The sequence below is a fragment of the Nyctibius grandis genome, chromosome 10, assembly GCF_013368605.1.
Source record: "Nyctibius grandis isolate bNycGra1 chromosome 10, bNycGra1.pri, whole genome shotgun sequence".
NCBI classification, from domain to species: domain Eukaryota; kingdom Metazoa; phylum Chordata; class Aves; order Nyctibiiformes; family Nyctibiidae; genus Nyctibius; species Nyctibius grandis.
The window spans coordinates 9,587,202-9,602,868 of NC_090667.1; the positions used below are offsets into that span (position 1 = coordinate 9,587,202).

The window sequence follows — 15,667 nt, forward strand, 5'->3', positions numbered from 1 at the left end:
CCCGGACAGACAAGCCAAGCCTCACACCCAGCTGCTGAGAATTGCCCCCACAAAGGGAGCCCATCGAGGTGGGGAACACTCCCTTATCAGAAGAAAAACACTTACACGGGCATTTCGGCAGGACGATGGGGAAGAGCAGTGGAGAGGCCCAGACCTCCAGTACGTGAGCCTATGCAGGGTCACTCTGGTTTTGGAGGGACAGCCTGTAAACGTTTTTACCACTGAAACAAAAGCAAAGAGCAACAAGCAACTGCCACACTGTCTTTTTTTTTTAAAAAAAAAAATCCATGCTGGTATCACCAGCTCTCCTCTGACTCTGCGATACATCTTCTGCTTGATGCACTGTGCTAAATAAGAGATCACTGAGAAATATCAGCTGGAGTTATGATGAGTCACCTACCTCCAACATTTAAAGGGAAGGAAAAAAAAAAAGATGTAAGAGATGTAACCACACAACTCCCACAACGCTTCTGAAAATGAAGGGACTTGTGGCAAAGAGAGTCTCTGTAAATGTAACTAAGGGAACAAGACAAGTAAGAGATCGCTTGCAGCTCTGCTAGTCTGAGGCTATGAGTAGGAGAGAGAGGTAATAGCTTTTATTAGACAAGCTGGTATAGCTGAGGAAAGAAAACACGCATCAGAGCACACACCCCCCCCACCTTCAGGTAGGGAAGTTAAGCACAGAAGTTGTATTTTGCTTTTAGTGCTCTTGGAAAAATGACAATTGCTAGTACCTGAGGTGACGACACCTGCTTTCAGGCTCAGCGAAAAAGGCCAAAGACTGAGTTATCTAAAACTACCTTTGCAGTCTGGCTCACGAACTCCTTTTCCAGCTATCCAGGTTTTTTTCCAACTCTGAATTTAAGAGAATTTCTTTGTAAATGCTCTGACAGCAAAGGTGACCTCCTGACAAGGGCCTCACACATGCCGTGCTTCTCCAGTCACATTTTTAGGGATATCCTTGAAGATCCCCAACTTGTGATTATTTGTCATTTTCCCTCTCATCTATCATTTTGATGAATCAGAAAGCAATTACCAACAGAATAATTCTAAATCTTGACACTGCAGCTACAGACCTGCCAAGCTGTGACAGCTTGAAAAATGCTTGAAAATGAAGCCAAAAATGAATGACTCTCATCCCCGGATGAGTTTCTGAGCCGTTAGAGACACAGGCTGTCGCTTTGTAAACAACTCCCCCCACCTCAGGAAGAAGCAGCACGACGCGGCTCCGTGTTCAGGCAGGTCAGCGCCGCACGCCTCCCTGGAAATATCATCGCCGGACCCTCAGCTCGACCCGGCACACAGGGCCCAGCTGATGCTCCGTGACCGGCAGCACACGGGGGCTCACAGCGCCGCGGGGGGAGAGGAATTGTTTACAGGATTTATCTGTTTATAGAGCTGGCTCTTCACGAAAAGGGACACAGGGATCGCAGAGGCCAAGCACGCCCAAGCACTGTGCATCTGCAAATGCCGCTGAGCTCCGCGGGAGATGCTGACTCTCAGCTGCGCTCTAGTCCAGCCCAAGCAAGTCCCGCACGCAGCACCTCTCCCTCCTCCAAGGACAGGCCCTGCATGGGGGGAGAACAACCCTCTCCCCAGCACCCACTCGAGGTCCTCCCATCCCTTTCCCAACCCGCTGCCCTCGGGCATGGAGGGCTCTGCAGGGAGACGAGGGCTGGGCTGGCAACAACAGGGTCAGGGCTACTCAAAAAGCATCACCCTGGGGAGGAAGCATGGGGGGTCCCAGGCGGGATGGGGGGCGAACGCGGGAGTAAGGGTATCAGCCAGGGGTGGGGTAAATCAAGGGGAGCGTGCTGGGGCCACCCCAGGAGAAGGGGATGGAGACAGCCCTGGCAGGCGAACACAGGAGGGGCAGGAGGTGTCCCTAGGGCCTAGCCTGGGGGATGCCTCAGCAGCTGGGGCCAGGGCAGAGCTCTGGGGGGTTGGTTTTGGGGTCCCCTCCCCAGGGGACAGCCCCGGGAGAGGCGTACCACCAGGGCATCCCCAGGGGAAGGGGCACAGCACCGGGGAGCCAGTACCAGGGTCCTCTCAGGGACTGGGGTACAGCCCTTGAGCAGAGTGATACTGGGATGTCCCCCCACCCGGGGGACAGGGCTGGCGCTGGGGGCCGGTCCCCGGATCACCCGGGGCGGGGGCCGCTGGGCACGGCTGGGGGGTCAGCCCTGGAGCTGCCCTGGAGGAGGGGGCCGGGGAACGGCCCCGGGGGTCAGTCCCGGGATGCCCCCCGGGGGAAGAGACGGCCCCGGGCGGGGGGAAGTCGGCGCCCGGCCCTGGGAGCCCCGCGGCAGACGGGCCCCGGGCGAGCCCCGGAGCAGCGGGCCCGGCGCGGAGCGGTGCGGCAGGCCCCGCGGGGCACAGGTACTCACCGGGCCCGGGCCTCCCGCGGGCCGGCACCCCGCCCCCGCCGGGCCGCCCCGCTGCGCGGCCCCAGGCGGCGGCGCCGCTGCCTCCCCGCCGCGCCGGCCCCGGTCGGCGGGTCTCTCACCCGCACTCAAGTTGGCGGCGGAGGCCTCATTGCCCTCACCCAAGATGGCGGCAGCGGCTTCGCGGTGTGGCGCGTCACGTGGCCGGCGGGGCGGTGAAGCAGGAGGCGCCATGTCGCGGGCGGGCGGCGGGCCCGGTGCTGAGAGGCCGGCGGGCCCCGACGCCTCATCGGGAGGTGGCGGCGCTGTCGCCATTTTCTCAGCCCGGTGCCGGGCGCTGCGGGCGGGGCAGCGGGCGCTGATTCCCCGGGAGGAGGTGAGCGCGGTGGGGGGCGCCTTCACTCCCTTTCCTGCCAAGCTTCGGTGCCTCAAAAGTTACCCCTACGCTTAACGCTGTCACCGCAGCAACCGCTGTGTCGTTTAAACGCGCACGAAGATCAGGCACCGCGGGGATGGCGGCGAGCACGGGGAGCCGCTGGCCCCCTCCGCGCTGCCCACAACCGACATGGCCGCCGCCGCCTCCCTCCGCGGGCACGTGAGGGCGCTCCGGCCGGAGCCCGCCCCGCCGCTGCTAGGAGCGGGGCGGGGGCGCGGGCGCGCGGGCGGCTCTCGCGAGAGCGGCGGGAGGCGGAGCGGGGCGGGACTGGCGGCGGCGGCGATGGCGGACGGGGCGGGTAGCAACGGGGACGCCGCGGGGCTGCCGGTGGGCAGGGAGGCAGGTGAGGAACCGGGGCGGCGGGTGCAAGGGCGGGGGGGCGGCCGGACCCCGTGAGGTGCGGCGCGGCCTGGCCTGGTCGGGCCGCTGACGCCTCGGTTGTGCCCACCCCCCCCCGCAGTGGAGCGCCTGATCCGGGAGAACGGGCACATCTTCACCGAGGCCCAGTGCAAGGTGTGCAGCGCCCTGCTCATCTCCGAGTCCCAGAGGCTGGCCCACTACCAGGTAAGGGGGCGGGGACCCACCGCCGCCCACCCGCTGAGGCGGTGCTGGGCAGGGGGGTGCTGGGCGGGGGGGTGCTGAGCAGCAGGGTGCTGAGCAGCAGGGGGGGCGGGTTTCCCTCTGCTTTCTCCAGAGCAAGAAGCACGCCAACAAGGTGAGGCGGTACCTGTCCATCCACGGTGGAGAGGAGCTCGCCCACGGGAAGAAGATGAAGCTGGACACGAAGCAGGTGAGAGGAGAGCGTAGAGCCCATCGGGCCTAAATACCACCCAGCGGGACCTGCTGGGATAAAGGCTGGTGTGTGGCCTGGGCACCTTTATGAGTAAATGAAGAAAACGCTCTCGGAAAGGGCATTGTGAGAACTGAAGAGCTTGGTGGCCGGTCTGTCACCAGGCCTTGTCTCGGTGAGCACAGTTCCTGCTGCCCTTCCCATTTAAACAGCCTCCGTGAGCCTCCTGAGTCTTCCCCATTTAAACAAACACACGTTGCCTTTAATTGATAGTCTTGCCTGAATGGACAGGGAAAAGCGAACGGGAGTGACAACTTGTCAGGAATATCACTGCGTAACCTCTACTGTCACAGAGAGCACGTTGGGTTGCCCGTCTACTGGAATTCTCTTTCAAGGGCAATCTTTTTCTTGCTTATTTAGGTTTCCTTGGCCGGTAGCTGGAGGCTGTTGGTCAGTAAAGGCACCATGTTCCCCTCAGCCATCTGTCTGCCCCGTGACTCACGTGGGAAACGGATTCTACTTGTATGATTGCTTCAGCTTTAATCCCCAACTCTCCAGCATTCGTGGCAGGGGGGTGGGGGATAAAGGCAGATGCCTTCGCACATAGTGTTAGGCTTAGAAGTGACTGCTGCTGCCTGCTCCACTGGCATCGTGTTGCAGATGACCCAGCTGATAACGATGTTTGTGTTGCTCAGTTCACACCTTGCAGAGTTAAAGGGATCCTGTTCCAATTCTGGCAGCCACACACTTAACCTTGTCCTTAACCCATACAGGCCAGGGCTGCCCCTTTGTCTGGAGCGGTTCACTAACAGATTAAAAAAAGTAATCTGGTGCCGGAACATTCTCCAGTGAGGGAAAGGATGGCGCTGCATCATGGAAGTCCCGCTCAGTCACACTTCTTCAACTTAACCCCCAAATATCTCTGATTACCTTGTTTCCTTAGACCCCTTAGTGTTTCTTCTCATAACAAGGTTGGCCAAGGTGACCTGCAGAGATCACTCCCAACCTCAGCCACTCTGCGATTCTGTGTGCACAGGACAGCAAGCAGGAAGGCAGCGGTGGGGAAGACAGGAACAAGTGTTGTCCCATCTGCAACATGACCTTTTCCTCTCCAGCCGTGGCAACCTCTCACTACTTGGGCAAGACTCATGCCAAGAACGTGAAGCAGCAGTCCCCCAAAGTGGAAGGTATGACTCTGCAGTGCCTTCGTGTTGTACTGAGGGGCTGTTCAAGCTAAACAGAAAGTTGAGAGGTGTCGTTGGACCCCAAGTATAAGCTCCTGTGAGGATATGTATACTCTTTACTGTGAAACAGAGTAAGCCAGCAGTGTACCTCCAGAGATGTGGCCTCTCAGCAGCCTGCTCAGTGGTCTGGCATTGGCTAAAAGTTGCATGTTTTTTGGTTTGGCTTCGTTTGGGAGAAATGCATCTTGCAGCAGCGTTGTACCCATCCTTGTGTACAGGGAGCAGGAGAGAGCCGCTCTTCAGGGAGCGTGATGTTAAGCTGTAGAAATGCCTGTCATAGGATATGATGCTCGCTAAAAGCTTACAGGGGCTGAAGTGACTGGTGAAACTCTGATATGGCAAATTCGTCAGGGCTGCTCATCTACGAAGAGGTAGCCTCTGAGGTTCAGGGACTTGTGAGCTGCAGGTAGCTGGGGACTGAGGGAGTATAGCTGGGAAGCATCAGTACGTGCTTGTCCTGACCTTCTGCTTTTCCCACGGCACCTGCTGCTGACTGCTCTCATGCTGGGATACAGTCCAGGCAGACCTTGGGTCTGACCCAGTGCAGCTGCCTGTGTGTCCTGTCCCTTTGCCAGCAGGCAGAAAGGCCCAGTGGGTGGAGAGGGAGACCCTCTGCCCAGGGCAGGTAGGAGCAGCCGAGAGCCTGGGGTGCTGTAGCTGGTCAGGACGGAGGGAAAACACAACCTTTGAGTGCATCTGAGGATGGCAGCTTGTGCTAGCTCTGAGCTGGGGTCTTCCAGACAGAAACTGTCTGTCCCGGGGTGTTTTCACGGCTTTGCTAGGTTGTGTCTGCACAGCGAAGCCACCTCTGGGGTCAGGGTGGCCTGTGGGTTGGTTTTGTTCATTGAAGCCCTTGGTTTTGCCTATGAGAGGGGCCTTCAGGAAGGGGTGGGTGTACGCATGAGCAGTCTGGTGCGTACCTTCTGTTTCGATGTGAGAGGAGCTCTCTGGTCCTTAGAAGGTCCCTCGCTCTGGTCTTTGGTTTCCTGTAACGAGAGGGTGCAGGTTTCTCCATCAGATGGGAGAGCTGCTTCTCCGTGTGGATTAGCTCCATCGGACCTAGTCCCTTTCATGCGATTTCTCAGGCAAGACTCCGCATGACTTTGGTTCAGGATCAAGTCCTGCAGCTGCATGGTGTTTCCAGAAACCCGCTTGCCTTTGCTGCGCAGGGCTTGTACCCATTTTCTAGCTTGGTGATGATAATAGCAGGTGAAAGCTCGTTCGCGTCTAGTGTTTCTTGAATATGGCCATGCTTTTGTTAACTCCACTAAGGAGAAATATGCAAATCTGTTGGGGTTTTTTAATGCTGAAAGTTTTTCTGGCCTACTCTGACTTGTCTTACCACACACCTTTCAGTCCTTCAGTATTAAGGGAAGAGGTAGGAGCAAAGTGAATTTATCTAGACATCTTGCATTCTCTGTCTAGGTTTGGGTTTTAGGTGTGGTGGCATTTTTTTTAACACAGGTTTTGGGGAAATAAAAAGACTGGGTTTTTTGCCTCTGTGTTTTGTGACTGACCAAGAGTTTGGATTCACCCTACAGAAGCAGTGCCCCCACAGAAACATCCTGTTACCCTCCCCACCTCTACCGTGTCTTCTAACGAAGAGAACAAGGACATTACTGACCCAGACAAGTTCTGTAGCCTCTGCCATGCCACTTTCAACAACCCCGTTATGGCAAAACAGCATTATGTAGGCAAGAAGCACAGAAAGCAGGAGACCAAACACAAGCTGATGGCACACTATGGCCGAACCCCTGATGCACCGGCGTCGTCCTTCATGGGTGAGTTCTCAGCAGGCAGGCTAATAAATAGCTGAAGAGCAGGGTGGGAGTGCAATGGTATGTGTCTGACAGGTCGAGAGAGCCCGTGCAGAGGGAGCAGGGGAGAATTGCTCGTGATGGGGATCTTGATTATACGCCGTAAGATTGATTTGGTTGATTTTGTAACCCCCTGGCAGCAAGAGAGGTTTCAGACTGTAGCTGCTCGTGACAAGCTTTGCGTTGTGTTTTGCAATGTTGTCTAATCGGGGACACGTCCTTTTTATTCTCTGTGCAGATAATCCAGGGATTTTGGCCAGTACTGTTCCTAGCTAGGTGGATTGCATCCAAAACGGAAAGATAAAAGTGGCATTTGATGCTTAAAAAACGTCTTCGGAGGGGACTAGCCAAAGATGGAAGAAATAGGTTTAACTGCACCTGCTGCTTCAAAGCGCATGAAAGCCAGGGAGATTTCTCCCTGAATGCCTTTCTGCCTCTGTGTGGGCACTTCCAGCTGATGAACTAATGCAACTCTCTCTGGAGCAAGCAGGAATGTGGGGGGAAAAAAAAAGAGCTATTAAGGAGGAACTTTAGGCAGACAGTTAAAACTCATTTGGTTTATGATCTGCTGCTTATGAGCACTTCTACGTGATGAAAGCCCTTGGAGTCCAGTGGAAGCATTAGGAGCTCACAGTAAACTCCCTTGTTCCTCCCAACAGCCTTCTGTTGGACCAGGAAGTCTAGTGCCTGCTGGATGCTTGAGGTAAATAATAAGCAGACAAATCATCTTAAAATTTTCTTCAAGGGCTTCTTTCTATGTCGTAAAAACCCACACAAGCAGAAGATTAATTATTCTAATTCTTTGCAGGCCACCTTTAGATACTGGTAGCACTTAGGAGAAATGAGGCTCAATTATCCAAGTAATATTCTCTCCCACATTGCGTAGTCGTGTGGGAGATGGAAAAGGTGCTTGGTATCTAGCGTTACCCATCTGCTCTTTACCTAATTAGCGGGGCCTGATGAATGGTTCCACTTCAGTGTGACTCAGGCACCGACACTGGCAGGAGCCTCAGCCCAGGCAGGCTGGGTAGGTGGGCAGTGCCCTTGCCTGTGTGAGCGATGTCTCCTGTGGAGTGCCAGCAGAACCGCAGTACCTACGGACACACCTCCATGGCACTGAAGCTGTTCAGGCCAGGTTTCGGAGCCTGGGCTGTAATCCAGGGCTGCTCAGATGTGATGGGCTGCAGTCAGGGATGTTTTCTCCTGCTCTCTTTGCCCGTCTCTGCGTGCTAATAGCCATGCCTGTCCCTAAACTTCTCTCTGCTGGGATGTGTCTGGCAGCAGGTGAAGAGGTGTTCTTCACAGCACAACACTGAGGTGTTTGTCTGCTTAAAGTTCCTCTAGGAGCCACTGGTTTGGGGTGCAGGAGTACAGTTTGGACAACTTTGTTCATGCACCTGTTTGCCAGATTTGCAACAGAGAGATCTTGACCTGAATCACGCAGGGAGGCAGACCTGAGGGCTGTAACAGCTCCTCTGGCCTTTCCTCTGGCTCTGCTTTGAGAGTTGAATGTCCCACTAGAGTCTGAAATCTCTCTGAGGTGCAGCAGCCGGGTGGGGAAATGTCTGCTACAACATGTGTAGTGCTTCTCACTCGGTGATTACGCTGCTCTGCACCCCTGGGATGAGTCTCCTCTTTCACCTTAAGGAAATGTTTTCTTTGTGAGTCTCCCAGCAGAGCCCTTCCGAAGCGAGCCAAAATTCATGAGCGCTTAATGTCTTGAGGGCAACTGCCAGGATTTTCCCCTGGTAGAGACTTCTGTGCTGAGCTGTGCTGCCATGCTTGCCTCTTGAGTATCTGTGACCTCCCAAGCCTTCATTCCAGCTGGAGTTGTCATGTTACACAAAACCATTGATCTGTCTAGTGCAACTATTGTTGGAAACTTTTTTTTCTTTGCAGTTAACTGATACGCTGACTGTAACCAAACTGCTTGAGGATAGAGCTTAATATTCTCAGTTGGCACCTCAGCAAGGCTTAGCAGAATGCTGCATTGTGGAACTGGACATTGTGTGTAATCTCCTCTGGCTGCTTTTTAATTGAAACACTTTAAGCTTATAAATTATCTCCCTCGTTTTCTGTTATGAGATGTACAGATCAGGAGAAATGGGAATTTGTGAGACCAATGGAGTTGCAAAGGCAGTATAGCATCAGGTTTGGTGTCCTAATGCTGAGACTTTTACTATGTTTGATATTGTGAACTGTTTATAGGAAATGTGTCTTTTTTTTTAATAGATAAACAAACCCATGTTCTGACCAGGAAAGGTTTTGGGGCTTTGCAATTCCCTCTCAGTGACTGGCCAATACCTGGTGAGGTAGCGGGATTCTGTGACCTCCCCTCCTGGTCAGGTTGTTGACTTGATATTTGGCATTGTTTAGCTGTTGTTTAACACATCAAGTGATTGATGATCTCACTTGTTTCTACCTCAGGGACCAAGTTGTTGGCTAGCTGTGTGTGCTAACATTGCTGTCTGTTTCAGCCGGGAAGGGCTACCCCTGCAGCACATGTAACATAGTCCTGAACTCCATAGAGCAGTACCAAGCTCACATCAGCGGCTTCAAACACAAGAATCAGTAAGTAACATTCTTGTCTAAGTGTGTTTCCAGACTCGCTGTTCGAATCGATGGCTTAAATATAACTTAAAATGCAGTTTTGAATGCTGTTTCCAGCTGACTTGCAAGCAGAACAACAGGGTTTGTGCAGGCTTGCTGTGTTTGTCTTGAAGCCAATTCGCTTCGGCAGCTCCCTCTGCAGACAGCTCTGGGGTGCTGCTGGAGGAGAACTGCCCTGCGGCTGCTTTTGGTTCCTAATGGTTCCGTTCAGTGTGGACCTTTGCAGTGAGCGCATCCAATCTGACACCCGTTAAACACCGTTTCTCTAACAACTGAGATTTTAATTTAATTAAAGACTGGCTCAGTGGGAATCTGCTTGCCGTTCTAATCTCTCTTGGGGTTGCTTGTCTTAAAATTTGTCATGTAGTCAGCACGCTTCGCAAACCTAGGCTATATTCCTGAACTCGCTGTCACAGCTGGTGAGTTAAATAATGGCATCCTCTGCGTATATTATTAAACCAAAAAATTTAGGCTGCCAGATGATTAATACCAAAAATACTTGTTCTGGACACTGTCAAAGTTCAGATCTCTAATTTCAAAGCCTTCCCTAAAAGAGGCTCAGCAATGAGCCTGGGTTGGTTTGAGAGCTTCTTAGAAGAAAGAGGTATTAGGAAACTCTCCCTGAAGTGAGGACAGACTCCTAGCCAAATTTCCCAGAGAGGACAGGAGGAAAACTGGGATCTCTTGTTGCCCATCTATGGAATAAGAGCCCAGGAAAGATTCGGCTCTTGAACGGTACAGCCGGGTCAGTGAGTAGCAAATATCCCCTTCTAGAACGATAACGTTGAGGATGTTCCCAACACACACGCGTAACTGTTCCCTTTAAGGACATGGATGTTGTCCGAGCTTTTGCAGCCACACAACTCCCTTTCAGAAAGCTGCTTCTGGATTCAGCCATTCAGTCCTGTTCCAGGCCAGCTTCTGCAGCCTGAAGAGAGCCAGGACACTCGCTTTGTCATGGGAGCTCTCTAACAGTCCTCGAGCTGTGCAATAGCTAATTCTGCCACGCCAAAGGTGTCTGTTTACACGCACGCACGAAGGGCAAGGATGCACTTGGAAGCTTTTCTGGCAAGTTGACTTGGCTACAGTAGGCTGTTGCTCCACTGACAGCCATGCCTGCTGAGCAGGGATTGCAGCTGGCAGATTTCAGAGCACTTGTGACATTGTCTCCTTTTTTTTTTCCTTCTCCTCCTTCTGCTCCCTTCGCTGTCCAGGATGCCAGGAGCAGTGCCGGTTATCGGAGCGTTCCCGCCACAGCAGTATGTCCGGGAAGAGTCAACTGCCCCAGGAGGCTACAGTTACTTCAGCCAAGACTTCTAGAGCAAGTTGCAGCACTGTTCTTGGAGTTGTTGGTGGCCCAAGAACTCACATCCTTTGCCAGCCCACAATGGTTTCATTATCCCTCTGGATAAGCAAAGTCCTACCCTCCTGTGTGCACCCGTTGAACAGAATGGGGACTGAATCTGTCAGAAAAAAGGATCCAGCTGGAAGAGACTTGCTAGACAGCAAATACTTCACTCCCTTAGAGTAGTTTTCATTGTGTAATTGCTTCCTGTGAAGGTGGGTGCGGTGTGAGAGGAAGTGTGTATCTGGTATAAGGAGGGTTTGGCAACAGGCTGGTAGCGGCCACCTCCTCCCTCACCAGAGCAAGTAATGGATTCCTGCACCTGGGGGCCGGCATCCCATGCTCAGAGGTGGCTTTTGCTGGAGGAGAGCTCCTAGACCGTAGCGAGCAGCGCTTACACAGCGTGCATGGGACACGGTGCAGGTTACCTGGCTTTGTACAGACAAACAAGAAATAACCAGTGTGGCATCTCTTCCCATGCCTCCTCTGGTCAGGTTTGTGTGCAGAATTTCATGAGCCACTGACTGCGGTCAGAGCCTTTCGCAGAACAGCAGCTGTTGGCTCTGGAGCTGGGTTGTTCAGGTCTGTCTAACAAGTAGTTACAACTTCAGGCGTGCAAACTGCTGCTGGTGGGAGTGGAGGGCTGCAAGAGGGGTTAGAGCTCCTGGCTCTCCTCAGCCCTCTGCTCTGAGGATTTCCATGTGGAAGGAAGTAACTGTTCAGCCTGGTTTCCTATGGAAACAGGTGTACGTGATCATTCACCGTGTGTGTCTTTATCCCGTTGTCACTTAAACCAATCTCAGACAAACTTGGCGCAGTGGTGGAGATCTCCAAGATCTGAATGCAGTCAGCAGAGGAAGGCAGAGCAGGGTGGGTTCATCTCTTAATTCTGTTGGGGTCTGTGTGGAAGTGCAGCATTTTCTCTACTGCCATCAAAATACTCTGGGGAAGGAGGGTTTTAAGGGAAAAGAGAGGGAATAAATCTAGATGCAGCAGAAAACTGTAGTATAACTTGGTCAAATCGTTAGCTGACTAAAAAGCTAATCCTTTGAAAACCTGCCTTCGTTAGTCCTTCATTAGACACTGCTTGCCCAGCCCCTTTCCTCAGAGTTCTTACACATTTGTACCATCCTGGAAAAGGGATGTGCTGTATTTCAAACCCGGATATTAAGACTGATGGTCTCTTCGTGGTGCTAATATACTAGATCTGTTAAGAAAAAGGCCCCGGAAGGAAGGGCAGGCATCTGAGACTGCTGTGTGTTTTGGACAAGTTCTTTAGATGTTTTGCCTTAAGCTAAGGCATTGCCTGTTCTCTGCTAGCCCACTGCAAGAGCCATGTGCGTTGGGCTGGCCTCATGTTCAGTGCCAGTGCTCCAAGTCAGGCACCCCGCGGCTCTGTCCCAGCATCAGTGCCTCCGTGGAGCTGAGACTTCACTAGTCCGTGGCAAACGTCCTGCTGGTTTTCTTCCGCAGGGCAGAAGGATGCGGATGTGGCCCCTCCAAGGACTTCCCTGGCCAGTGGGGCTGGCAGGAGCGTGAGTGATTGCCACGGGCACACCATGCTGCCAGGGTGGGCTGAGCCAAGCTGCTGCCTCCTGTTGCATGGCCCCAGCAGCTGCTGGAGGGTGGTCGGGGGGCCCTTGACTCCCCGTGTTGTGTGCCAGGGGAGCAGCTGACGCCTTCACGGGGCTGAGAGCTGGGCTGTAGAGACGCTTCCAAAATGTGGTGTGTGCACTGGTCAGGTTAAGCAAAGAGAGAGAGAGCTGGTTGCTAATCTCAGTGCTTGGAGTGAGTGCCTTCCCTTCCCCGCTCCAGGCTGTGCATGAGCTGTGTTTTTCTTCACCCAGCACAGAATCTGCCGTCTTCCCTTAGGACAGGCTCCTGCTGGTCTGGGTTCGCCTTCCTAATGTTTTCCAGTCTTGCTCCACTGCCGAGGTCTGACCTTAGTCTCCTGCTACAGAGGGAGCCCTTTTAAACCTTGCGAGCTGATCAATGAGCAGAAAATTGCAATGAACTGAAGGAAGCATTGTGCGCCTGGTAGCCCTGGATGGCCTCCAACTCCGATCTCCGCTGCTTAGCTCCCGTCCCGCTGTACCGGGGCAGGTGCCCGCTAGATGTGCTACGCATCGACACCAAGAGGGATCCATTTCCAGCACTGCCCAGTCTGGTGTGTCACTCCTGTCTGTGTACTGACAGTTTTGCCTTCCCCTGTACACAGTGTTTATGTATCTGCTGTTTCTCTAAGGTGAAGCTCTCCAAATAGAGTGTTTATTACAATTTTTGGGTGCTGTCTCTGCTAGAGCCCTTCCTGGGGTTTTGCCATACTTCAAAGAACAGGATGCAGGCACCTTTGAAACAGTTGGGAGGGGAGGAGGCTTGTGTTCTCCTGTGTCCTCATGGAGGCCCTGCTCTCATCCTGCGGCACCCTGAAGTGCAGATGAAGCTGGTAAGTGCCTTCCTCTGTGCTGCTCTGGCAAGTTGGCGTGGCCTTGGGCATGCCGCAGTCACCGAGGGGAAGACAGGACAGTCTGGGCTGGGAGACTGCTGGCACTTCGCAAGCTGTTGTGCAGCTTGTGCCGAAAACATCTGCGACTGCCGCAGGACGCTGGGCTGGTTCCCTGGCACTGCCGTGGCAGCACAGGAGTGGCATCATGGCAGGGACGCTCTGCTGCTGTCTGTGCGAGGGCAGCTCGCTTGCTGAGGTGGGCTCAGGTGCCTGGACTGGTTGTCCTACTCCTCCACAGGCAGGGCTGCGGCAGAGCACAGGGGTCCCCAGGAGCGGTGCAGGGCCTTGTGCTGGCACCGAGGGTGGCACTGCCATCAGCCATGCAGCAGAGCTGGGAGGGATGGGCTGCGTCTGCCTCCTGTGGTGCACGGCTCTGCCGGGGCAGCATGCCTGCTGCTGCCAGCCTGTTCCTCGCTGCCCCTTCCCCTCCTTGCGGCAGGGCTGTGGCGTGTCTGGCAGCTCCCGGCCCTTCCATGGGTGCAGGGGAGGAGGCGGCGGCCGTGGGGCTGCCTGTGCCCCTGGCACATCCCCTTCCCCAGCGGCAAGATGGCTGGCAGCAGCTGTGCTGGGGTAGCCACAGCCAAGTGGCCCTGCCAGCCATGTCGGGGCCTGCAGTGCCCATGGCAGGGCTGTGCCGGCCCCGGCCCTGTGCTCCAAGCACGGACCAGGTGGGTGCCAACATCACTGGTGTCCCTGCTCTGCTGGCTGCATTCCTGCTGGTGGACTGGCACCCGTGGGCACCCCTGGGTGCAACAGGAGGGGAGCTGGAGCCTGGCTATGGGGCCAGAGCCACTCGTGTGCTGGGGGAGGCCGAGGACAGAGCGTGGCCCTTGTCCCCAGGCTGCACCCCGGTGCTGCTGGCCCAGTGCCCCTGCCCTGCTGCGGCCGGGGCTGCCCAGCCCTGCTCCTCCCTACCGGGGCCCCTGCGGGCAGCCCTTCGCCGGGCCGGAGCTCTGGCTGCCTTCGCCGGGCCGAGCCCCAGCGCCTTCCGGGCTGGCAGGCGCGGCGCGGGGCACGGAGCCACCCGCCAGCCACGTCCCCCACGGAAGCGCCGCCGTCCCCTGCCCGCGCCGCAGCCAGCTCCGTGGAGCCTGCCGGTCTGGGAGCCGGACGCTCCTCCGGCAGCGCCTCGGCTGGGCCCCGGGTCCCCCCCGCAGCTGGGGGAGCGCAGCGCTGGCCGCAGCCCCAACCGCTGCCATCCCTTGTGGCCCCGCTGGCTCCAGCGAGTAAATCAGGTGCAGATGTGGAGGCGAGGCTGGGCGCCTGCTTGCGATTAGGGGCTGGGAGCATCGGGGTGGCCCCGTTCCTGCCTCGCAGCCCCCTGCCGCGGCCACACCACTGCCAGGAGGAGCCCCTGGTGCCCCATGGGGGACAGGGCTGGCGAGCAAAGCTCCTGCTTGGTCACCCCCCAGATGGGCACCGCGGTGCCCAGCCCAGCACGTGGCAAGAGCCATGTCCCCAAGGGGAGCAGTGCCCGTCCTGGCCCCGTGCACCCCGTTCCCTGCACCAGCTGCAGCCCCAGCACTACCCGGGACGGGCAGGGGCAGCGGGGGTGCAGCAGGGACAAGCCATGGTGCTGCCCGCTCTGTGCTGCTGGGCCGGCCCCGGCCCTGGCCCCGGCCCCACGTGCTCCCAGCTCGGCTCTCGATGCCCGAATCTGGGGGTGTTCCTGTGCCACGCTGGGGCTTGGCTGGAGCCCAGGCCCCCATCTCCCTGTCCCGCAACCCCCGCGCCGGGCCCCACGTTCTCAGCTCCCCAGAGGGAGCAGCAGGTTCATGTTTGCCAAGTTGTGCCTGGTTAAACCTTAACCGGGCCGCGTTGCTCCATCAGTCCCTCCTGCCGGAGATAAGGATGGGCAGGCAAGACCGGGGCCTGGCGGGGAGCGCTGCCCCGAGCCCGCTGCTCGCCTCCGGCACAGGACCCAGCCCCTGCAGATGGTTCTGTGCCTCCAGCTCGGCCCCTGCTCCCCTCGGCAGGTCCCTGCTGATATGAAGGCAGCGGGTCATGGCCAGGGCTGGAAGCCGCCGCGTGTGAAGGCTGGCGGGGATGGATGGAGCTGGGAGCCCTTGTGCTGGGGCAGCCCAGGACCCCAGCGCTCTGGGGCTGGCACGCTCCCTCCCCGCAGGGGTGTTCACATCACCCCAGCACATGGCATGAGCGTGCTCGGCCTCAGCCCTCAGACCCCATGCACGTATGTGGTACAGGGAGCCCGGGAGCCTGCGCCCCAAACAACAAGCCGTTCAGGGGAGGCCAAGAGAAACTTCCAGGAGGAAAGAGCCCCCCGGGCTCCGGCCCGCCCAGAAGCCGCTGTGCCGCGCGCACTCACGCCGGCCGCAGGTGCCACCGCAGCAGGAGCGGCAGCGAGCGCTGGGGCCAGGCACAAGGGGCGGCTGTGTTCCCGCAGCCCCGGCTGCCTTCCAAGAGCAATATTGTTGGCACCAGGCAGGCTCCCTGCGCCGGCAGCGCATACACGGGCCTTTCATGAGGGGAGCGGGGATGATTTACTGCCTGGGGGAAGGGGCAGGGGCGGGAGGA

General features: G+C 56.4%; 2 protein-coding genes across 7 annotated transcripts in view; one reads left to right on the forward strand and one right to left on the reverse strand.

Moving 5' to 3' along the window:
* The window catches only part of UIMC1 (ubiquitin interaction motif containing 1), a 40,348-nt gene extending 37,644 nt beyond the window's left edge, over positions 1-2,704 (reverse strand). For 3 of the 6 annotated variants that reach the window (XM_068408913.1, XM_068408908.1, XM_068408914.1), the window contains exon 1: positions 2,388-2,450. The gene's annotated coding sequence lies outside the window, so the exon portion shown is untranslated. Of the gene's footprint in view, positions 1-105; positions 154-1,201; positions 1,232-2,387; positions 2,451-2,545 lie in introns of those variants that run through there. The other 3 variants (XM_068408909.1, XM_068408912.1, XM_068408911.1) reach the window with 3 other exon arrangements.
* Positions 2,705-3,085: 381 nt separating this feature from the next.
* Positions 3,086-12,903, forward strand: ZNF346 (zinc finger protein 346). The gene is made up of 7 exons (XM_068408915.1): positions 3,086-3,163; positions 3,281-3,384; positions 3,515-3,610; positions 4,647-4,797; positions 6,396-6,635; positions 9,149-9,242; positions 10,496-12,903. Exons 1-7 carry the CDS (start codon positions 3,103-3,105, stop codon positions 10,599-10,601), a joined length of 852 nt encoding a protein of 283 aa, XP_068265016.1. The 5' UTR covers positions 3,086-3,102; the 3' UTR covers positions 10,602-12,903.
* The last annotated feature ends 2,764 nt before the right edge of the window (positions 12,904-15,667 follow it).

Coding starts and splice junctions, on each gene's coding strand:
- ZNF346 (XM_068408915.1), top strand. CDS start 3,103: ATGGCGGACGGGGCGGGTAGCAACGGGGACGCCGCGGGGCTGCCGGTG. Junction 3,385..3,514: donor AGAGGCTGGCCCACTACCAG/GTAAGGGGGCGG, acceptor TGCTTTCTCCAG/AGCAAGAAGCACGCCAACAA. Junction 9,243..10,495: donor GGCTTCAAACACAAGAATCA/GTAAGTAACATT, acceptor TTCGCTGTCCAG/GATGCCAGGAGCAGTGCCGG.